This window comes from Aethalodelphis obliquidens, unplaced genomic scaffold (genome assembly GCF_003676395.1).
Source record: "Aethalodelphis obliquidens isolate GAN/ISIS:26980383/991018 unplaced genomic scaffold, ASM367639v1 scaffold48, whole genome shotgun sequence".
NCBI lineage: Eukaryota > Metazoa > Chordata > Mammalia > Artiodactyla > Delphinidae > Aethalodelphis > Aethalodelphis obliquidens.
In genome coordinates, this window is record NW_020837992.1 from 13,518,137 (window position 1) to 13,543,677 (window position 25,541).

Below are 25,541 nucleotides of genomic sequence, written 5' to 3' on the forward strand. Positions count from 1 at the left end.
ACACACACACACACACACACACACACACACACACACACACAGTTACAAAATATATTGTTACGGTTTCTGTTTAATAAGTGCTTTTTAGACTATTGGCAGCCTTTAGTTAATTTTTAGAGTTCTGACAAAGTTGATTTTGACAACTTTTAGTGTTCTCATTGCTTTTATGGAACATCAGATTTTCAGAGGTCCTTGCTCCATTAAGTTCTCAAAGAAGCCATTTTTATAATTACAACAATGGAACACTAATTACTATTCCTTTCTAATAATCATGTTTCTAAAACTTAGAAAACCAAATATTTCTAACTAGAAATGTGATGGGAATTCAAAAGAGACACCTCTTCTCATCTGGCATTTTAATTATTTCTTGTTTAGTTGTCCAAGTCAGAATCCTAAGCCTCAATTTTCTTACACGTACAAGTGAAATATTGTCTTCCCCAGCCTTAAGATTTAAAATGATAACGTAAAACTAATTACAAAGCTACAATAATCAAAACTGACTGGTACTGGCAAAAGAACAGTCATACAGACCAACGGAATATGACCTCAGAAATAAACCATGACATATAAGGTCAATTAATTTTCATCAATTGAAAATTAATTAATTAAGGCTGCCAGGACCATTCAATGGAGAAAGGGCAGTCTTTTCAACACATGTTGCTGGGGAAACTGGATATCCAAATGCAAACAAAGGTGAATCCTTACCTTTCGCCACATACAGAACTCAAAATGGATCAAAGATCTAAACTCTTGGAGGAAAATCTTCGTGATACTGGATTTAGCAATGCCTTCTTGGATATGACACCAAAAGAACAGGCAACAGAAAGAAAAACTAGACTTCATCAAAATTAAAAACTTTGGTACATCAAAGGACACTACTTAAAGAGTGAAAATGCAACCCACAGAATGGGAGAAAATACCTGTAAATCATGTATCTGATGACAGATTAATATCCAGAATATATCGAGAACTCCTACAACACACACAGAAAAACAACCCAATTAAAAATGGGCAAAAGACTTAAATAGACATTCCTCCACAGAAGATATATACAAATGGCTAATAAGTACATGAAAAGATGCTTAGCATCACAAGCCATTAGGGAAGTGCAACCAAAACCACAATGAAATAACACTTCACATCCATCACGACAGCTATTAAAAACAAAAATAACAAGTGTTAGTTAGGATGTGGAGAAAGTGGAATCCTTCTACACTGCTGGAGGAATTGCAAAATGGTGCAGCCACTGTAGAAAAGTTTGCAGTTCCTCAAAAAATTAAATATAGAATTACCATGTGATTCAACAACTTCACTCCCAAGTATATACCCAAAAGAATTTAAAGCAGGGACTCACACAGATACTTGTACAAAAATGGTCATAGCAGCATTATTCACAACAGCAAAAAGTGTCCAGCAATCTAAGGGCCCATCAACAGATGAATGGATAAAAAAAATGTGGTATATTCATACAGTGGAATATTATTTAGCCATAATAAGGAATAAAATTCTGATATATGCTACAACATGGATGAATCTTAAAACCATTATGCTATGAGAAATAAGACACAAAGGACAAATACTGTATGATTCCACATATATAAGGTGCCTAAAATAGTCAAAGTCAAAGAGAGAAAGTAGAACAGAGTTTACCAGGAGCTGGGGGTAGGAGTGGTAATGTGGAATTATCATTTAACAGGTACAGAGTTTCTGACTGGGATAATAGTTCTGTAAATAGATAGTGGTGATAGTTACACAACATTGTGAATGTATCTTAATGTCACTGAACTAATTGTATGGTTAAAATGATAAATTAGGTTATATATATATTTTACCATAATAAATTTTTAAATGATAATGTATTATCCAAAGGTCCTATTTAGTGAGCCTTTTGTTCCTCAGGTGAGACGGTGGTTATAGAAGTTACTTAAATAATAAATACTTTATGAAATGGCTGGTAGTTAATAGTAAGTAGTACCCACCCTCCAAAACACACACACATACACATACATACACACACACGACACTACACATTCAATGCTCTTATCAAATACCTATAATTATATTTTTCAAAGGATTACACATCCAATAAATTCACTAATGATGCAAAGAATTTACATCCTCCCATACTGACAGATAAAAACACATACATTCTCTAAGCACAAAGCTTATATTCACAAATAACTTTTTGCCTAAAGACAAATTTCAATTAATAAGCACAATGGGAATTTAGTTATTTAATGCAACCATTAACCTAATGTCACCAATAAAATCTAAGCAGTTATATCACAAAACCAGGGTTATATTCAGTGGACATGCATTAATAATCTATACAATTTAACATTATACCAGAAAAGGAACTGAATACAAAATTTCCCTTGATTTTTGGTGGTTTTCAAATTTCATGGCACAGATTCCCAAGGTAAAAACAGATTTTAAATATTTTCGAAAGAATGGTAAAAAATTTAACAAGCCTTTTAATTTTCGTATTGGGGTGAAGATTTAAAACATCAAGCTGGCCCCAGTCTGTCAAAAATGACAGGTAAATATTTACAATGACTACACAGGCTTTAATTACAATGGTATTAGAGGATGACTCTCCCCTGGCAAAAACCTTTTATGGTTAATTCTCAATGCAAACATGTTTTTGTAAATACTGTGATAATATAAACTTGGAAACATACCTGGAATCAGGACAGGGACGAAAAATAAAACGCAAGTCAATCTTATTTCTGACCTGTAATCATAAAGCCTTTTGGCTCTAAACACCAAACACTGTCCTTCAATATAAAACTAAATTAAGAAGAGTAGAACAACTTTACCATGCTGGCTGACATTCTTCTACAGAATTATCTTTCACTACACATCAAGGCAGGGCTCAAGCTCCATTAACTTGCTTCTCTAGAAAGAGTATAATTAGCAGAGCACCAAAATTTATAAACTGATATGGCAACCCAAAATGCTAAACACACTTTTCAAACAGAAGCAAATTTTTCCCCATTGTTACTTCTATGTACCATGTTATTTTTGAAACTTATGTGGCTACCAATAAGAAAAGAATCAGGGAAGCTTTGAACATATCTTGTACTTTTCATCAAGGCTAAAGTGCAAAATATCTCCATGTCTCTGGTATTTTAATAGGAAAAAACATAACACATAATAAAGGAACTGAGGTGACAGTAGAACTAATGCAAAAAAGACTTCTTTAAATATACACTTGAAGACTACATAAGACCAATTTAATTTTTCTTTCTTCAATGAAATCTGTGAATGAACCAAGTTCTCACAGAACTTGAGATCTTGTTTGGTTCTCTTTCCCAGGATCAGAAATTCCAAAATTAGAGAGAAAAAAATGGAAGAAAATAACATTGCATGACAATGGACACTAAGTTCATAAAGAACTTTTTTAAAAAAAATGAGATATTATGGAAGAAAACACCATGAAAATAATAATCCTATGAGAATTGTTTTTTACACACAGTAAATTTGAGCCTTGGTCTTCATGAAGATACTACAGCTTATATAGAAAACTATAAATATACAAGACTCCAGGAAAAAAAGTCAAAATACATATTATTTAACATTCTGTAGGCCTAAAAAACTTCTGAGGGGAGGGGAAAGGACGGCCAACTGAATCTTCACTTAAGAATACAGAACTATGAAAAATTCCTGGGTCAAAAGCTCCAAGATGCTCCAAATGGAACCACACTTTGTGAAAACATACAACCCTAGATATAGTTTTAAAAGGAAAGAAAAAGTACTGAATAACTGCAGTCCCTTCCAAAAAAAGGATATCTTAAATTAAGGGGAAAAGATTCTAATAGTGTAAACGAATCTGGCTCAGAAAGAAAACTGAACAACATATCCAATGTTCTGTCCATAAAAGTAATGACGGTACATCTTTAATATTAAAGAAATAGGCTATAAAAAAGTTCATTCTCAGAATTGGTTTTAGTAAAAGCTCATTTGTGCTCCTTTGTGGGTGCATAATAAAGTTCCATGGGTTTGTTCACCTTCCAGTATTTCTCACTGACCAATTCCAAAGAAAAAGAGCCATTTAACACCTAAAACAAAAACAAAAACAAAAACAAAAACAAAAAAAAGAAAGAATTATGAAAACTGCTCAAAGCACAAAATTGTGAGATGGAACAAACAGAGAAGTCCATCTTAGCACAACAATGTAAAACAACTATACCCCAATTTTAAAGAAGTCCATCTTTAAAAAAAATCCTAAGATAAACTTGTCACTTACACTGTTCATAAAAGAACAAAGGATATATCAAGTTAACTACCTGTTGCAATTTCTCCTCCTTCCGGAGTCTGTACCATTTTATTAGGCCCCACCCCACAACCTTCCACTCTCAGATGATCAATGTACTCCCAATTTCAACAGCCTATTATTTTAAATACTTACAGTGAACTGGCCACTGGCTGTTGCTATGTAAATGGTATACTGCTTCTCACTGGCTGTATCAAGGTTCATCTGGTTTGATTCTCCTTTGTTTCGAAGTTCTTCTAAAGCTAACCTCACAGCCAGATACTTGGATAAGTGATCAACAGTGGCATTACCTGAAGTCTTTATGTATCTGGAAAAATAAATCATTAAAACCTTACTTTCTAGATTAGTGATAAAACATACATAAATTATAAAACTAATACATTTCTAAGGGCTTCCCTGGTGGCGCAGTGGTTGAGAGTCCACCTGCTGATGCAGGGGACACGGGTTCGTGCCCCAGTCTGGGGAGATTCCACATGCCACAGAGTGGCTAGGCCCGTGAGCCATGGCCGCTGAGCCTGCGCGTCCAGAGTCTGTGCTCCGCAAAAGGAGAGGCCATAACAGTGAGAGGCCCGCGTACCGCAAAAACAAAACAAAACAAAACTAAACTAATACATTTCTAAAAAGGTATATAAAATGTAAAATGTCTCAATTATTGACAAAATACCAGAAATTTATTCCTCTATTATCTAAAAATTTCTTATTGAAAAGGTACAGAAACGGTAAAAGTACAAGCTCACTATCTACCAGGCCATGAAAGCTCTACCTACCTTACCATCCATAAAATATGACACAGAATGACAAAAATCAAATAGAAATAACACTGTACCGAGAGGAAAGAAAAGAACATACCCCTCAATCCCAATGATCAGAAGTTCTGAGTCTACAGCAGCAAGAAGAATACTAAGAATATGAGCAAATTTCTTCTCGTCTAAGAATTAATGAATTTTAGGTTTTTAAGAGAAAGCACTGAAATGCTAATTGTTTTTTAAAGCATCGTATACCATTTACTCACTCACTCAACAAATATTTGATGCTTATATGCACTCAAGGACAGGCTCTCTAGAGTTATATAGTGGTAAAGCAGCCATCCTGGCCAGCATGAATTTTAGAGCCTTCTGACACCCTAGCATCATTGTTAAGAAATTTAAATGATCCTTTCTCCTCCTCTACCTAGAAGGGTCATTCCTTTCAGATACGCAACTGTGGGTGGGAAGCACATGAGGAAAGACGAAAACAACAATTCAGGCAGCCAAAATATCCAACCAAACCCTGGCAATCAATGGGATGACAAATGTCACCCTTAATTCTTACCTAAAGTTGCCTTTTAACTCCTTAACATTCTAACATTCTAAATTCAGATAATATGAAACTAACCCACACGCTTACCTTGTCTGTGCACTGTCATCTTTTTCCATAAGTGTGGGATGAGGCCTGAATACTAATTCAATTTCACTAGCACCATCCATTACTGGATCAATTGCCACTGTTGCATTGTTATTATCAAGCTCAAGCCCAGAATCATCAGATGTTTTGGTCCGTTTGTTACTAGGTCCTGCTTCCTGATTGCTATGTGTGGATGCATTACTACAGTGAGAACTGTCTCCATTGTCTTCTGCTCCACTACCATTTTCAATCTGTTGTTTCTTGCCTCGCTGTAATCTAGTTAAGGAAAACAAAACAAAAAACATGAGATCTTCATTTAGGCCTTTTCAATGCATCAATTTTGAAGTATGTTTACTGAATTTACTAAATTCTAAGTTCCCTGGTGGTCTGATGGTTAGGATTCCGGGCTTTTACTGCCATGGCCTGGGTTCAATCCCTGGTCGGGGAACTGAGATCCCGCAAGTCACGCAGCGTAGCCAAAAAAAAAAAAAAAAACCCCAAAACTAAATTCTAAAAACATCTTGATAACTGAATTTGCTCCAAGTTGAATAATGTCATTTATTTCCCACATGTCCCTGAAAGGTCTAGGGAATGTCACTTATACACAGGCAAACATCTAAATAAATTAAACAAATGTTTATATTCCCTTAAAACTTTTCTTTATTGATTATAGGAATTATTGGCAAATATTTACATTTTGATGATTTCCTTTATTATGAGATTTTAAACCTAAAGAAAGGCATAATTCAGTTATGAAAAATTTACAGTTCTGAGGGAAGATATTTATGCCTTTTTAATTAGAATTTCTTAGGGAAACAGGATTTAAGAGTAATGGTAAGCACTACCTGCCCGCTGCTGACCTCACCCAAAGTCTGCTAATGCAATGCAAAATTATTCCAATGCAGAAGATGCGATGGTATCTAAATATGGAGCATAAACACAGAAGCAGCTCTCTAACAAGCTCAAATACTAAAAACCAGTAACTGGGCAAGGTACTTTGTGTATACATCTTATTTACCCATCAAAACAACTATCAAGGGCTTCCCTGGTGGCGCAGTGGTTGAGAGTCCGCCTGCCAATGCAGGGGACGCGGGTTCGTGCCCCGGTCCGGGAAGATCCCACATGCCGCGGAGCGGCTGGGCCCGTGAGCCACGGCCGCTGAGCCTGCGCGTCCGGAGCCTGTGCTCCGCGATGGGAGAGGCCACAACAGTGAGAGGTCCGCGTACCACAAAAACAAAAACAAAAACAAAAAAAAACAACTATCAAGGCAGTTAACGTTATTATCATTTTATAATTGAGAAAAACCAATGAAACTGAGGTCCAAGGTCCATGGTTATAAGCTAGTAAGCACCAGAACCAGAGGAAGAACTCGATACACATTCTTTCTACCATATGTATTGCCTCTCCAGCTGTATATACAAGAAAAAGGAGGGAATATGTGATGAAAAAGAAATATGAAAGAACGACATGCACTTCTAAGAAGTGTCATTACTACATTTTTATTGCCAGAACAAGGAAATAATAGCCCACTGCTTGGGAAAGATGCTCAAGAACTTTTTTTTTAAATTGAACTATAGTTGATTTACAATTCTGTGTTAGTTCTGGGTGTAAAGTAAGTTATATACACACATACATACATACATACATATGTATATAAAATTCTTTTTCAGATTCTTTTCCATTGTAGGTTATTACAAGATATTGAATATAGTTTTTTGTGCTATATACAGTAAATCCTTGTTGTTTATCTATTTCATATATAGTGATGCGTATCTGTTAAACCCATACTCCTCTACTTTATCCCTCCCCCTCCCCTTTGGTAAATATAAGTTTGTTTTCCATGTCCATGAGTCTGTTTTGTAAATAAGTTCATGTGTATTATTTTTTTGATTCCACATATAAGTGATATCATATATTTGTCTTTCTCTGACTTACTTCACTCAGTATGATAATCTCCACTTTTGCTATAATGACAGTATTTCATTTTTTATGGCTAATATTTCAGAGAGAGAGAGAGAGAGAGAGAGAGAGAGAGAGAGAGAGTGTGTGTGTGTGTGTGTATGTGTGTGTACGTACCACACCTTCTTTATCCATTCATCTGTTATGGACACTTGGGTTGCTTCCATGTCTTGACTAATGTAAACAGTGCTACAATTAACACTGGGATGCATGTATCTTTTCGAATTAGTTTTCACCTTTTCTGGATATATGCCCCGGAGTGGGACTGCCGGATCATATAGTAACTCTATTTTTAGTTTTTTAAGGAAACTCCATACTGTTCTCCACAGTGCTGCACCAATTTACATTTCCACCAACAGTGTAGGAGGGCTGGCTCCCTTTTCTCCACACCTTCTCCAGTATTTATTATTTGTAGACTTCTGATGATGGCCATTCAGATCAGAGTAAGGTGATACCTCCTTGTAGTTTTTATTTGCATTTCTCTAATAATCAGTGATGTTGAGCATCTTTTCATGTGCCTGCTGGCTACCTGTATGTCTTCTTTGGAGAAATGCCTATTTAGGTCTTCTGTCCATTTTTTGATTGGGTTGTTTGATTTTTGATACTTAGTTGTATGAGGTGTTTACATATTTTTGAAATTAAGCCCTTGTCAGTCTCATCATTTGCAACTATTTTCTCCCAGTCTGTACGCTGTCTTTTTGTTTTGTTTATGGTTTCCTTTGCTGTGCAGAAGCTTATAAGTTTGATTAGGTCTCATTTGTTTACTTTTGCTTTTATTTATTTTGCCTTGGGAGACTGATCTAAAAAAATACTGCTGCAATTTACATCAGAGAATGTTTTGCCTATACTCTCTTCTAGGAGTTTTATCGTGTCATGTCTTATATTTAAGTCTTTAAGACATTTTTAGTTTATTTTTGTGTATGGTATGAAGCCATGTTCCAACTTCATGGATTTACATGTGGCTGTCCAGCTTTCCCAACACCACTTGCTAAAGAAACTCTTTTCTCCATTGTATATTCTTGCCTTCTTTGTCAAAGATTAGTTGACCACAGGTTGTGTGGGTTTATTTCTGGGCTCTTTATTCTGTTCCACTGATCTGTATGTCTGTTTTTGCACCAGTACCATGCTGTTTTCATAACTGTAGCTTTGTAGTCTTGTCAGAAGTCTGGGAGGGTTATGCCTCCAGCTTTGTTCTTTTTCCTCAGGACTGCTTTGGCAATTCTAGGTCTTTTGTGGTTTCATATAAATTTTAGGATTATTTATTCTAGTTCTGTGAAAAATGCCATGGGTAATTTGACAGGGATAGCATTAAATGTGTAGACTGCTTTGAGTAGTATGCCCATTTTAACAATATTAATTCTTCCAATTCAAGAACATGGGATGTCTTTCCATTTCTTTGAATCATCTTCTATTTCCTTTATCAATTTTATAGTTCTCAGCATACAGGTCTTTTACTTCCTTGGTTAAATTTATTCCTAGGGTTTTTTTTTTTTGAAGCAATTTTAAACAGGATTGTTCTGTTTTGTTACTTTCTCTTTCTGATATTTCGTTGTTAGTGTAAAGAAATGTAACAGATTTCTGTACATTAATCTTGTATCCTGCTACTCTGCTGAATTCATTTATTAGTTCTAGTAGTTTCTGTGTGGAGTCTTTACAGTTTTCTATAGAGTATTATGTCATTTGCATATAATGACAATTTTACCTCTTCCCCTCCTATTTGGATACCCTCCCTCCCTTTCTTTTTTGTTTTGACTGCTGTGGCTAGGACTTCCAATACCATGTTGAATAGAAGTGGTGCGAGTGAGCACCCTTGCTTAGGAAAGATGCTCAAGAACTTCCCCCCCCCCAAAAATAAAATACTGTTTATGAAATCTATACAGCATTTCAAAATTAAGAGGGGGTGACTAATATGTTAATTGACAAAACTATGATTCAAAAATATATGAACACTGGGACTTCCCTGGTGGCACACTGGTTAAGAATCTGCCTGACAATGCAGGGGACACAGGTTCAATTCCTAGTCCTAGAAGATCCCACATGCTGCAAAGCAACTAAGCCCATGTGCCACAACTACTGAGCCTGCGCTCTAGAGCCCGCAAACCACAACTACTGAGCCTGCACACCACAACTACTGAAGCCTGCACGCCTAGAGCCCCTGCTCCGCAACAATAGAAGCCACCGCAACAAGAGAAGCCACCACAATGAGAAGCACGCACACTGCAATGAAGAGTAGCCCCCGCTCACCGCAACTAGAGAAAGCCTGTGTGCAGCAACAAACACCCAACGCAGCCAAAAATAAATAAATTTATAAAAAAAAAAAAGTGAACACATACAATGGATTAGTCTTAAAAAGGAAGGCAATTCCGCAGGTGCTACAACATGGATAAACTTTGAAGACATTAAGCCAATCACAGAAAGACAAATACTGTATGATTCCACATATATGAGGTATTTAAAGTAATCAAAATCACAGAAACACAAAGTAGAATGGTGGTTACCAGGAGCTGAGGAGAGGAGGAAGAAATGAGGAACGGTCGCTTAATGGGTACAGAGTTTGTTTTATAAGATGAAAAGAGTTCTGGAAATTGATTGTACAACTGTGTGAATGCACTTACAATACTGCACTGTATATTTAAAAATGCTGAATATGGTAAATTTTATGTTTTTTATCATAATTTTCTACTGTGATACAGAAAGACCAAAATAATGAAACAAACAAAAAACTCAACAGGGTTACTTGTCTAATGTATTTATTTTTACCTCACACTTCTTTCCAAAGAACAGAGCTAGATTAATGTAATTTCAGGCAGCATTCATAAAATAATGTTCAGATAATGGAGGCAGATAAATAGCCTATCATATCCTGCATTTATCAAATCATATCCATAACACTACATACTGTTCTAGAGGTAGCATTTCAAGAATTATACACCAACAAACTTGAATGTCATATGAGGAATAAAAGAAATTAGGAATGTAAATATTTAGCCTTTAGAGGAGCACGTAAGAATGTATATTTATATGAAATTATTTGAGGACTAGTAGATAGAAGCAGAATCTGAAATAAATATAGAACCCAACATAAGTATTTTGACAAAGACATATCAAGACTGCTACACGCAAAAGACTAATTTTAATTCAATATAAGGGAAGAACTTTAGAAAATATATATTCATACAAAACTATTTACTTTAAGCCAACCGTAGTTCTATGTACTGGTGTTATAAGAATCAGTAATACTCACACAGTCTCTACCCTCTTAGGGCTTATATTATTCTAGTACAGCAAATAACACACACATGTTCAGAGAATGATAAGTGCTATGAAGAAAAATGAGGCAGAGAGGGTAAGAAAGTATGGAGTCCTGTGGTGGAAGACGGGAACTTAGCAGACACCTGAAGAATGAGTGTGTGTGCCATGTGGACTATCTAGAAGAAGAGGGTTCCTGAAAGAGAGAACAGGAAGTATAAAGGCCCTGAGGCAGAAACAAGCTTGCTAAGTCTCAAAAACAGCCAAGAAGCTTTAATAAAGTTATTAACAAATGAAAGAAGCTTCTATCACATACTCCCACCACTAGAAATGTTCAAGCAAAATCAAAGGTCTATCTATAAAGGATTTTATGAAGGGGATTCTTTCTCCTGGTAAAAGACTAAAAGTTTACTCTTCAGAACCACTTCTGGAACTTTTAAAATACGAATGCCTGTACCCCAATCAAAGATTTTGATTTACTTAGTCTGGAGTGATGCCTTTGAGGCCCTAGGATTTAAAAGCTTTCCAAGTGATTCTGATATTCAGCCAAGGTGAAAGCCACTAGATTGGGATGTGGCTTTATTGGTGGCTGACTTTATTGCAATGTGGCTTTGGAAGATGCTGACTCTCCCTGAGGCCTAAACATATCAGGAGATGTCAGAGCAGAAAAGAGAATAGGGGTGAGGAAAGTGCTCAGATTATATAGGGTCTTGGAAGCTATCATTAAAGTCTTTTAACCTGAATGTGAATAGAAGCTATTAGAGGCTTCAAAGCAAAGGAGAACTATGACCTGACTTCCAATTTATCACTCTGGCTGCTGTGCTGAGCACAGACAATGTGGAGGTAAGCATGGAAAGTTGAAAGACCAATTAGGAGGCTATTTCAACACTTTCAAATGAAAGATGGTGGTTGCCTAGACCAATTTGGATATATTATGGAAAAAGCTAAAAATATATTTATTCACAAACTGGAATACGGACTGGGAAATAAGAGAGAGGTGAAAGGTAACTCCAAAGTTTTTGGCTAAAGCAAGTAGGATGATGGAGTTGCCATCAACTAAAATGAGCAAGAATGAAGAGAAGTAGGGGATAAGAATTACAAGTTCAGTACCGAACATGTTAAGTTTGAAATAAGGAACAGCTAACGACATACAAAGGGAACCAGGAGAATATCGTCTCTTGAAAGCCAGCGGAAGGAAACCAGTCAAACAGAAAAGAGAATTAACTGTATAAAATGCTGCTAAGTAAGATGAGATCTGAGAATCAGCAATTGGGTTTTGGAATGTGGAGGTCAATGGTAACTTCAACAAGGGTGATATGAGGCATTGGGATAAAGCCTGACTGGGGGAGTTCAAAATGGGACAGTAGAAGTATTGGATATAGTAAGCACAGACAACTCTTTTAAAGAGAAGAAATACAATGGTAAGTGGAGGGAGAAGTGGGTATAAGAGGGTATTTGTCTTGTCTTGTTTTTTTTTAAGACTCTAGTACTTTAAATGGAATACCGTATTAGGCCTAGAGACATATTTTATACCTTCAAGAAAAGGTAACCACACAGAACTACTATTTGTTACTGCATTTTATCTATCTCAAAATGGAGGGTGTTAATTCAGTATTTAATAGAGTGGAAAAATGGCCGCCCTGCCTGGCCTTCTCTCCCATATACCTGTTCATGGCCTGTATCTTCAGTCCTTCCTCAATGCTGTGACTGAGTGCTTGCTGATTATTGTGCTTGTTGATCCTGGCTAATACTCTTTCTTGATGAGCTTCATACTCATCACGACTTGGATAAATTTTGCTGATGAGTGCATCAAAGTTTGGGTCTGGTCTTAGTGATCTTTTGGAAACTAGCTTTTTCCGACAGGTAGGGCATTCTTTATTGCTAAATAAAAAGAGAGAAAAGAAAATGTAAATAATGCCAGGATCTTTGGGCTAAAGACAAAAATAGCCAGCTTCCAGATAATTATCATCTTTATTCCAATAGCTTTACTAAGTCGCAGAAATTTAAACTGATTAACCTGACTTTCCTTGAATATCTGACTAGTGACTAAGCAAGATTTTTGAAACATGAGACTCTCCATACTACTTGCCAATAGAGAAAAAACTAAATACTTCCCCATGATAAATTATATATAACCATTTTAGAAATAAAAATCTATTCCTTCCTAAATTTCCCGTTTCTGATATCCATGCTATACATGGAAAAACTATCCACTAATATATATTAATTTATATGTTATGAATTATTTTATTAAAATATTCATCAGGACATTATACTTAAGAAGTGAGAAAATCATGGTTTCATGCTTTGTAATTTCCTCAAAACAAAAACTCATCCTAAAAAGCTTCTAAAACTATATAAAATCAACTGTTTCGAAACAAAGATTGACTTTAGATAAATTTCCAATTTGCAAATGAACACTTATAGAAAATGTATTTCTCAAAACCCACAGAGCACTAGAACACTGTCCTTGTATAATTTAAGTACCTAGCATAATTCATTTTAACATACCCACTTCTGAGGGCTGTGATAATGCAGTCTGCACAAAAACGATGTAAACACTCTTTTGTAGTCATGGTGTTCTTCAACATATCCAAACAAATTGGGCACATTAATTCACTGTGTAGACTTCGAGGTGAAACCACAATTTCCAAGCCATCCGTTATTGCCTCCTGTAAAAAGCATCACTTTAAAATTAAATGCTACCTAATTAAAAAAAAATTATGGACAAGTTCAAACGTAAGAATATAGAAAATGACAAAAATGAACATCTATATACCCATCACCCAGTCACCATCACTGTCAACTCACAACCAATCTTGTTTTAGCTATAATCTCCTCCAACTCCCCTCAGCCCCAGCACCAAAGCATTATATAAATGCCCTTATTTTAATGCTAAAGATAACATATTATATATTTAAAAGATAACTAATGTTAAATCACCCTGGTATAGCAATAAAAAAAGCATTGAATATGGAATCAGATGGCTTAGGTTCTATTAGTTCTACAACTAGCTTTGTGACACTAAATAATTAGTTTTAACATTGTCTTCTTACCTGCAAAATGAGGAAGTTAAGCTAAATGAACCCTAAAACTTCTTCCATCTGCAAAACTGCACCATTTTGATAATAAGCTATACATTTCACGCCATCCATTAAAAGATTTTAAAATTCAAATACAAGTATTCCCTATTTATACACAGCTTAACAGGATTTAATTTTAAAATCACCTTTTGAACCTTAAAAAGTCTTGATCCACAGAGCAGTTTTATACAAAGTGGTCAGGTTCTCAAGCTAACCTACAAACTGATTTAAACCATAGCACCTCCGAAGTATAAAAAGTATTAGTATTTCTAATTGTCATGTCTAAAAATGTTTTCAGTGCGAAAATGCATTTGGAGTTCCAATGTAGAATTCAGGACAAACTTCCCAAATGCACAGATTAGTGACTCCTACTTTCTTTGCCACTACCATTACTTGCCCTTCCCACAAGGTGGCACTAAGAACAAAGATTATGTAGCTCTAAAGGCACCAATACAGGCTCCTATGGATTGAGGAAAAAGGTCTAGTATGTGGCCACTGAAAAGGAAGATGCAGGTAGAATAAGGGGCTTCCATATGTTACACTTCCTGTCTCCACTGGCTCTCCGTCGTACTTGTGTTTTCTCTATAGGGTCAAAGATTGATGACCCCACAAGGAAAGCCATCGAAACTATAGATATTGTCCATTATCAAGTATCCATTATGTTTCAACCTCTCTATATAAAGCGCTTTCTGTATTTTACTTAGTTTAATATACACACAAACTTTTGATTTAGGAATTATAACCTCGATTTTATAAATCACACAGAGAGTATGATGATGACTTAGCTAGTAATCAAGTCTGGTCCCCTCTTCCTCTTTAGAATTTGCCTAGCAAAATCTGAACCCTGGATAAACCATCCATCCATATTTTCCATGCCTATACCTGTGCATCTGCATAGCACTGCAGGGGAAAAAAAGGGAGGAATCACACAACCAGACTGATATCACTAAAAACTCATTTTTCTTTTCACTGCACTATTTTACAACTTTTCTTCTATCTGCAGACCTACCACCTAAATGTTCAATAGATTAATTACCTTACCTCAAATTTCATTTAAAGAACTCTCTCGTTTTCTCTCTACCAAATCTTTATAAAGCATCTTCCTCTTTCTTCTTACAAAGAGAAAGTATACCTCTTCCTATCACATGTCCATTCCTTCCTACCTTCTCAAGTATATCCCTCTTTGGATTTCTATTTGATCTCAGACTTCAGCAATCTCTCCCTCTTCACTAAATCAGCCTAGATTAATATAGGGTTGCTGCATAGTGAAATGTGAATGATGAGCTTAGAGCTGTGTGTAGAGGAGGGTGGGGTGAGAGTGGTTCCATCCCTCATCTTATTAACAAAACAAAATTTAAATAACTTCCTGATTCTATGTTGCCCTCAAGTTTTCACTCCATTTCTCTGTTTCTCTGCACAGCCAAACTTCTCTGAAACATTACCTATTCATTTTCACCTCCCCCTCCCCTTTAACACAGCAAAACCTACTCAAGTGAATCTACTCTGGTCAAGGTCACCAAGTATATACAGCCAACTCTAGTGCTCACTTTTGTAATCTTCACCTTATTCATCCTCTCAGTAGTACTGAACACAGTAACTGCATCCTCCTTGAAACACTTTGTCCTATGTTTTGATCCCCTCACTTCATCTTCCATTTTTCCTTACTTTTCTTTGGCCGTTCCTTCTCAGTCTCCTTTGCTGGCTCCTTTTCCATTACTTAATTTCTAAATCTTGAAGCTCCTCTGGATGAAGTTCTGGGCCTTCTGCTCATCTCTCTCTAGGTGATCTGGCATTCTCATGCTTAAAATGTACTGACAAGTCCTAAAACTTTATATTTAGTCCAGACCCCTAGGTAGCATCTCTACTTGTCTTATAGGCATTTCAAACTGAAAATGACTTCAGTTTTAAGCATGTTTATCTCCTTCAAACCTGTTCCTCTCCCAGCCTTCCCCATCTTCACCTTCTCAAAATAGTCTTCCCTGGTTCTCCCGCAATTATTTATTACAGCATTAAGAACCTTCCCTTTACATAACTTCTCATATGTGTAATTTACTTGTTTGATGTCCATAAACTCCCTGGGCTGGTGCCACATCTGTTTTATTCACCACTTTACCTACTGCCTAGCTTAGGACCTGATACAGAATATGCACTCAAATTATTTGTTCATGAAATGAAGTGTCAACCAAACATACATAAATTAGAACTGTATATAAATTTATTATTACTGTTATGTTCTTTCAAGTTTTCACTTTCTAAAACTATATCCCAGTTTATATGCCTATTTCCCCTAAGTTATCTTAATCTATATTACCTGAGGTGTTCGTTGTAATTCATATAAACTGAGTTCCCATGTTTTGCTTAATGGTTGAGTTCCGTTTGTCTGCACAGCCTGAGACATTGCTAGGAATAAAGAAGAGAGAAAACCAATTTTAGTATCTGAAAGGGAAGTAAATCTCAAAACTAATTTTTAGACATTGTAAATCCTGAGAGTAAAACCAACAGAAATTACACACTGGCTCCTCAAGAACAAAGAAGAAAAGCTCAAGAATCTTTCCATTTATAAATACAAGCTACTTGAGAGCAAGAAGTTATCACTGATCTCTGAATGCCTAACAGCTCGCACACAGAGAATGCTTAATTATTACTGATGTATAGGAAACTCTCTTCACCCAAAATAAGAAGTATCTTTCTGAAACTGGCAGTCATGGAACTTAGAACTGTCAGGAAAATCTCAGACTCTTCAGCATGGCCATCTAGTCCAACTTTTGCCAAAGATACAAAATCTACTTTAAAGCACTTTAAGCCACAGGTCATTCTGCCTCTACTTTCACAGCTCCACTCATGAAAAATCCCCTTTCTAATAAGTCAGCTTATCTCCTCCTAATGATGAGCCCAAAACTGCTTCCTATTCACCTTACAGCTGTCCTCTGGAGGCAAACTGACTAAGCCGAATAATTTTTCTACACAACAGTCTTTCAAATATTTGGACACTGTTATCATATTCCACCTGATTTTTCTTTACTTCTGGCTAAATGTCCTAGTTCCTCCTACTGCTCACCATGTGACACAATTTCAAGGTCTCCTCACCACTCTGACTTTCCTCTTGTTATGAATGAACAACGTACAGCCAACTTCTCTGCCTGTCTTTGAATAGGGGGATGAGATCTAGTATACATGTAAGGAAGATGGTCTTAGACAACTAACTCCTCTAGGGCAAAGGAAGAGGCTCCAATCATTCAAGTATTCAGTAAACATCTATTATTGGCCAAGCAGAATTGCTCTAGGTCCTTGCCTCAGAATTCAAAGCCCATAAACAAAGAAATGTGTGTAAACAGCTAAACTACAAACTGACAAGATCGAGTCTAAGCAACCATATGGAAAAAATGATATGGAATTACAGAGAAGGATCAGGAAATTTAAGGAGTCAGGGAAGGCTTAAATGGAGATTAAACAGCCTTAAAAAAAAATACTACACTGGGATGGGAGTACAAAAGAAACAGGGTTCCAGGCAAAGTCGAGCAACATGTATGTAGGTATGAGTCTGGAAGCCACTGGAAGTTTTAAACAAGAGATGACATGATCAAATAGTTTCAAAGAAATTCAAGCAGTATGTAGAAGACAGAATAGAAAGCAACTAGCAGTAAAAAGAACAATGAGGAGGCTGTTAAAAAACCTCAGTGATATTAACTATCTAAACCAAAGCAGCAAAGCACAGACAGAGAGAATCAGACAGATCACTACGTGATACATACAACACTGGTCTAAGAGGGAAGGGTCAAATAAGATTTTAGGAAAGCAACCATCCTTTACTGAGATAGAACACAGAAGGAAGGTGTGGGTTAGAAGAGAAGTGGAGCTGCTACACACACTGAGTTCCAGTTATTTAATGGAGCACTGAGGGAGGTAGAGTCGTCCAGTAGATAGTGAGAAAGAAAAATATCACACTTGCCTAAAGACACAACTTGCACAATCACAGTATGGCATATATTCTACACTGGCACATAAACAATGAAGGACATGATCTATTTGTATCCAGGATGCTGAATTTCCCACTTTTAGCAGCTATCATTTAAAAATACCTGCTCTTAGACTTCCCTGGTGGCACAGTGGTTAAGAATCTGCCTGCCAATGCAGGGGACACGGGTTCGGGCCCTGGTCCGGGAAGATCATACATGCTGCCGAGCAACTAAGCCCATGCGCCACAACTACTGAGCCTGCGCTCTAGAGCCCGGGAGCCACAACTGCTGAGCCCATGCGCCACAACTACTGAAGCCCACGCGCGTAGAGCCCGTGTTCCACAACAAGAGAAGCCACCGCAATGAGAAGCCCGTGCACCGCAACAAAGACCCAACGCAGCCAAAAATAATTAATTTAAAAAAAACCCTGCTCTCAAGAACCCACCCAATGAGCAATTAACTTACTTTGCTTTTATAAGTAAAAGCACTTCACTGAAATTTAACCTAAATTCTAGCCCCCTCTAAAATTCAATATACATTGTCTCTTCAAAACAGCTACATTTCCACATGAAGTTTCTCCCTTGTGCAAGCAAAAATTTGAAATATGTTCAAATTTTTCAAATTTGAGTGAGTCATGGCTTTTGTTTATAATTTTGAGGCTGTCCACTGAGTCTACCTTGAAGACTCACTCATTTTGCTTATCAGAACCAGTGGACTCCCAAACAAGCAAACATTCCTTGAATCTTCTGTGCTTGAAATACAATTATCTTTCAGCTCCATCATGATTCCTGATCAGTGTCCCAACAGTAGCCTGAAATCTGAGCAATTTTTCACAGAGCTCTGGTCACTAATCTAGCTGAGTTTGTTACCCTATGATTAGTAGCCTGTGGTTCTTTGAGTATCTCCCTGAGTGCGGGAATCACAAATTGAAAGAATTTTGTGACAGAAAACTTCTCCTTCATGAAATACTGTCTTTTCTCTATCATTCAATCTTCAGAGGATCAAATGCTGGCACAGACTCTACTAATTCCTATCTAGTCAAACTGATGGATACAAGAGACCCAACAGACCAGTATCTGCTCTCTGGAGCAAAAACCTTTGCCATAAGCCTCTCTAAAGAGCCTTCATGAAGAGATTAACTAAAAGAGACATCACTTTGTTTAATGTAGGAGGACTTTCTCCTTCATTTCTGTACTCTGGGGTTAAAGGTTAACATTTCTGTACTCTAGGGGCTAAATCATGGTCGCTAGCCACCATTCATTCATTCATTCATTCATTCATTTATGGCTGCATTGGGTCTTCGTTACTGTGTGTGGGCTTTCTCTAGTTGTGACAAGTAGGGGCTACTCTTCATTGCAGTGCACAGGCTTCTCACTGCGGTGGCTTCTCTTGTCGCGGAGCACGGGCTCTAGGCATGCGGGCTTCAGTAGTTGTGGCACGTGGATTCAGCAGTTGTGGCTCACGGGCTCTAGAGTGCAGGCCCAGTAGCTGTGGCACACAGGCTTCATTGCTCCACAGCATGTGGGATCTTCCCAGACGAGGGCTCGAATCCATGTCCCCTGCATTGACAGGCGGATTCTTAACCACTGCTCCACCAGGGAAGCCCCCCTAGCCACCATTTTATAAGCATCACTTGACCTTATTGTATGTAGTTTGTGTATTGATGTGGGTTTCTCTACATCTACGATACAAACTTCTCCTGACAGAACTCCTGCCCCTATATACACTCTTATTATAATCCTAGTTATTCTGCTTACCAGGCTAGATGGCACAATTTCTCCAAGGATGTTTATAATTACCTTAGCTATTATTGGTAATTTTGGACATGTCAAAGATAATACAACTAAAAGAAGCTCTAGAAAAGAAAGGGAAAAAAGTACCAAATACACAATGGGCAGTCTTTTTGACTGGTATGCTGAGGCCTCAAAATTAAACCCAAACTTCAAAGTAGCATCATCCCTTTAAAGTTCTCTAGCAAAGACCAAAGAAAATAAGCATTCAAACTGCCCTCCTTATGCATCCAACATTATCATGTTTTAGCATCACCACCTTTACCTATATTCCCTCTGTTCCCCTCTACTGCCACCCCTAGAATCCTAAGTGAAATATCCTTTCCTCAAGGTCTTCCCCCAAGAAAACAACCAATGACCCTTACCCACTTAAGACTGCTACAATGGTAGGTAAACCAATGGAAACTAAGTTAAGGTACAGTTTAGGGCTAACAGTCACAATAAAAGACTTTCCAAAACCAAAAGGCAGACAGACTAATGGCTGCTACTGAATTTCATTCTATTAAGAAACTGTCCAGGAATCCCAGGCTTATATTAATGATTCCATTTACTTGTAGCCCCTCAGATGGATAAAAATAGTTGAAAAGTGGCTGGAAAAAAGAAAAAAAAAAAACCTTGCAAAACGTTCAACAGGGACTAGAGAAAGCAAGAAAACCAGGGTGATAAATAAAGCCTTTTCTGGTGCCCTTCCTTTAAAACTTAGACTAAAATTCTAGGCTGCAAACAAGGAATGGACCGATAAATAGGAGACATAAGAAACTGGCTTCAAGGCGTTCAACCTGTATTGTGGGATAGACCCAAGAGGCAATGTAAAAAGAACCTGCCCCCTCTTTTTCTTAATAGGCTAAAATCTAAAATACAGGATTTAAAAAAAAAGTGGAACAGAAAATTGCAAATTTGGATGATTTCCAACACAGAGCTGAAAGAAAATGTTAGAAGACCTTTAGAAAACTGACAAACTACAAACTAAAACAAACATATGATCCTTCAGATAAAAAAAAAAAAAAATCAAAGATCCTTCAGCCTCTAAGTTTTAACGACCTATTCATAAAGACACTGGCAGATACAGCAATCAGAAAAATATCTGGAAGAGGCACTGCTCCATATTAGCAAATAAAGCGTGGTGTGTGTGTGTGCGTGCACGCACGTGTGTGTGTGTGTAAAGAACAATGGCCCCAAATCTACCGATGCTGCTGCTCTGAAGTTGACTCTAAAATTCACTGAATTCAAAGTGAACTACCTTTAAATACAGCTCCCCTGTAGATACATGTACCACTATTTCTACCATAAATCCTACAATAGCATAATGAATTTATCGGAGAACTAAAACTACTAAGATAGGAGGAATTTCTAAGAATTCTAAATCCTAACCCATGTCTCAACACTGTTACCCTGGGGTCAACTATAAACAGAACACTCCTTTCATCTGTCTCTAGAAAGCTTCCCCAGCAAATTAATAGGAACTGTCAAATGAAATATTCTCCTAAATATATATATTTTTAAAGTCTTCTTTCTAGAGATGCCAGTTCTCCTGAACACAGCCAAATTATATCCGATTTGGATATTTGTATTCCTGTGGCAACTAAGATTCAGGAAGTAATTCACAAGTTAGTTGTAGTTCCAGAACTTCCTGGTATCATCATTTGGAAAACTAGGATCTACACGAGTTTTAAAAATTTTCCAGTCTTTCTGTTTGAATCTGTATTACAATCAATCATATGTTCCCTGGTAGTTAGAGTCTTAAATGCTACTGCATGGATGCCATCTTATCAGATAATACAGCAGGTAATCCTAGACCAAAAAAAAGGATACAGTCTTGCTGATCACCAAAACTGCTATCTCAATTTTTAAGAATATGTCAGCAGTGTAAATCTGAACAATAGTGACCTCTACTGTGACCTGGCCAAGGAGGGTCAAAAGGTGATCTGAGAATGAAAAATTCTGTCTTTTGCCTCAAGACACAATCCACATATACAGAGGAAGCTGTAAATTCTACTCTGGCCTAAAGCACATTATCTACATGTATTTAGGAAGCTCAAGTTTCTACTTTTGGCAGTTACTGAACAGATAAGCTCTCTAGAATTAGTTCCTCTTTGCTTTAGGTCAATATATTTTTTCATTTAAATTTAACCTAAATTCTACCCTTCCCCCAAATCATATATAACCTTTCCTCTTCTTTGGTTTAGTGAGAAGCTGCATTTCTGTCTGCAGCTCACTCTTGCCCAAGCCAAGAATGTAAAAGACATTTAGCTTCTGTTTTTCGGATGGGAATAAATTGTGATTTTGATGACTGGTATTTGGGAGTCATCTATGCATATAGACAGAGCAACGAAAAAGGAAAGTTGAATAAGAATGGATGGCCTAGGTAATAATTATAATCTGAAAGGATGGAGAGTAGAGTTGAAGCCAGCAAAGAAGGGAAATTAGGTGTCAGACAAAGTAATCTTAGGGATTCTTTCCAGCAACAGGAATGTGCTTCCCAGTTGACTACTGCCTGAAGATCCCTGCAGCACAACGGAAGATCTAGGTCTACCTGTGGCCCAATACCCACCTAAATTATACTTCTGAATAAAAGATACCCCCAACAAAACAGAAGTGTTTCTTGCACAAAGTAGGCACTCAAATTTGTGGAGAGAATGTTAGCATTATAGTTTGGACAAGATAACTTTAGTAGCACTGACAGAAACAGAAAATAGATCTTGAGGAAAGATCTAGTCACAGCTAAATTTTGAAAGCTCACGGCTTCAATAACCAAAGGGGAAACAGCAATAGGATATTCAGAATGCTCTTTTAAGGACCACAAATACCTGGCACTCATGCTGACTTTCCACATCTTCGCATATGGTAGATCACAAAGTCCTTTTGCGGAGGCTCAATGTGGTTTCAAAAGCTTTTTCAATACAACACCCTCAAGAAGTGACTACCCATAAAGCAAAGAGCAGAGCAGGCAAAAGAGACGAAAACTCCTATGCATTCTACACAAAAAGATTTAGTAAGCGTACCTTTTTTTAAACAAGAAAAAGGTTAGACTTTCATTTCCAGTTCTGCATGTAAGTTACCATTCAGTCCTAACAAGTAAAAAAGCTGAACAGACTGAAAAATCAACTACTCTTCTGGGATCCATAAGCAAGAGGAGGACACAAGGCAAATCACTGCCCCAAAACTGAAGAGACAGAATACAGGGAATCTCAACATATCTGAGCAGACTGAGGCACTGAAACCGCAGTAGCAAGCAGTGTCAGATAGGAAACTCTTGAACTATAACTGAAAAATGGTTGGAGGAAGCTCAGTGTGGACAAGTCTGAGAGTTAAAAACTCCAGGAGGATCCAGTCACAGGGAGGCCCCCACAATACTGTGAAATTTACCTCCAGCAGCCCAACCAGATTCCCACACTAATTATCAGAGAAAACTCCCCTCATGCTTCCAGCAGAGGAAGGGGAAAAGGAACCATTTCTAAATATGCCAGAGCATTCTAGTTCTTCGTAACAAGTCCTGCCCTCAGGGAAAATTAGTTAACCAGAACCTAACCTGCTGGGATATTACCAGAACCTAAGTGAACTGGAGAAGGGAAATACCCAACTCCAGTCCATTCTAGTCTTCCTGTCCCACCTAAAAGGGGTTAGAAAAAAACTAAGAACCACTAGCGAAGTTCACAGCCCAGACACATAGGCTCTGAGACCAATTACAGGACTACAGAACCCTTGCCCTCCCCCTACACCTCACCACCACATTACTAAAGGCCTTTTTGCAGCAGTTCCTTTTACCCAGTACATCATGTCCGGCTCTAGAAAAAATTACTAGGCATACCAAAAGACAAAAACACAATTTGAGAGACAAAGCAAGCATCAGAACCAGGTATGGCAGGGACACTGGAATTATCAGACCAGAAATTTAAAATAACTATGAATAATATGCTAAGGGCTCTAAAGGATAAAGACCACAGAAGAACAGATGGCCAATGTATGCAGAGAGATGGAAATCCTAAGAAAGAACTAAAAAGAAATGAGAGCTCAAAAACTCTGTAACAGCCATAAAGAATGCCTTTGATGGTCTTATTAGTAGCCTGCCTACCGCTAAAGAAAGTATCTCTAAGTCAGAGTATGTACCAGTAGAACCCTCAAAAACTGAAAAGCAAAAAGAACAAAGACTGAGAAAAACAGAACAAAATATCCAAGGACTGTGGAATATCTACAAAAGATGTAACATACATGTAATGGGGATACTAGGAAGAGAAGAGAGAAAGGAACAGAAGAAATATTTGAAACAATAATGACTGAGAATTAATTTCCCCAAATTAATGTCAGATAATCAAACCACAAATCCGGGAAGCTCCAAGAATACCCTGCAGAATAAATGTCAAAAAAACCACACCTCAGCATATCATTTTCAAATTACAGATATTCAAAGACAATGAAAAGATCCTGAAGAAGCCAGAGGAAGAGGTTATACTTACTTGAGTAGAAAAAAAGGGATGCAAAGTACGAAGTATTTTCTGTACTTTGAACTTACTTGTATGCATTAGAGCTGCTTTCATGTCTATCCCACTGACTTAAATAATTTGACACATCTTAATATTTTCTCCTACACCTAGAAATGAGCCTGCTTTACAATAAAAGTTAAATAAATGAGGGAAGACATTTAGAAAGGAAAAAAAAATGAACCTTAAATAATACATAAATGGAAAGAATTTCCTAATGCTGATCTTTTATGATTTAACTAGGAATCTTCAACGCGGGGTATGCATGTGTACTCCTGAGCTACACAAAAGGCTGTAAGTCTTGGATACTTTGAAAGGAATTTAATTTCCAGATTATCAATTTTCCTGAAGTATTTTTACCAAAATTGATCTGCCCTGACAAAAGGCCTATGTATCTGGGTAGGTCCCTCTCCCTACCCCAATCCTTTCATAAGATTACATATCATTTACTCACTCATTCAAATACTGATTATCCATTGCACCCCATGCACTGTACAAGGTGCTAAGAATGATAGCAGTAAACACAAGTATGTACACAATAAAGTAAAAATTCTTAAGTTCTAAATAAGAGATACAAAAAAGGGCATTGGTTTAGATAATCAAGAAGAGAAAAGGAGCTATTAAAAACAGAGGATCAAGGAAGGACTTCAAAGGAACAGACATGTAGGAAAGACAGAAAGGTCAGTGTGACAGGTAAGTAAATGGGAAAATACACAGAACTAAAGAAGGGGCCATGATGGTGATCTTCCCAAGAATCAAATGGGGTTAAGCTGAGGGGCAAAAGCCACACTGGAATGGGTTAAAAAGGAAAGCAAAATTGACACTATAGGGGCTTCCCTGGTGGCGCAGTGGTTGAGAGTCCGCCTGTCGATGCGGGGGACACAGGTTCGTGCCCCGGTCCGGGAAGATCCCACATGCCGCAGAGCGGCTGGGCCCGTGAGCCATGGCCGCTGAGCCTGCACGTCCGGAGCCTGTGCTCCGCAACGGGAGAGGCCACAACAGCCCAAAAAAAAAAAAAAAAAAAAAAAAAAAAAAGGACTTGTTCATGAAAGCAAAATTTAGTAACCTGATACAGCTAATCCAATAGCTAAATTTCTGACATAATCAAAAGGGGAAAAAACGTTAGAAAATGCACATACATAGATATAAAACATATTTTTAAATTAGATTATTAGGGAATGCTATATTCATCTTTACACACTTAAGAAATTCAACTATTCCTAATTAAAAGTCTTAGAAAGTTAGAAATAAATGGAAATATCCTTAACTTGATGAAAATACGCCAGAAGCCCCAAAGTTAAAACTTTTGAAGATTCCTATTAAAAAGTCAGGAGCAAAACACGACTACCCTACAACATTCTGCTGGA

General features: G+C 37.2%; 1 protein-coding gene across 1 annotated transcript in view; it reads right to left on the reverse strand.

The window, feature by feature from the left end:
• Window positions 1-2,035: 2,035 nt before the first annotated feature.
• RNF2 (ring finger protein 2) overlaps window positions 2,036-25,541 on the reverse strand; it is a 55,655-nt gene continuing 32,149 nt past the window's right edge. The window contains exons 2-7 of the mRNA XM_027083025.1: window positions 16,262-16,350; window positions 13,379-13,539; window positions 12,533-12,748; window positions 5,663-5,935; window positions 4,412-4,583; window positions 2,036-4,061 (exon numbers count right to left, since the gene is read on the reverse strand). Coding sequence (XP_026938826.1) covers window positions 3,960-4,061; window positions 4,412-4,583; window positions 5,663-5,935; window positions 12,533-12,748; window positions 13,379-13,539; window positions 16,262-16,348 — 1,011 coding nt within the window. The 5' untranslated portion in view covers window positions 16,349-16,350 and the 3' untranslated portion in view covers window positions 2,036-3,959. The remainder of the gene's footprint in view (window positions 4,062-4,411; window positions 4,584-5,662; window positions 5,936-12,532; window positions 12,749-13,378; window positions 13,540-16,261; window positions 16,351-25,541) is intronic.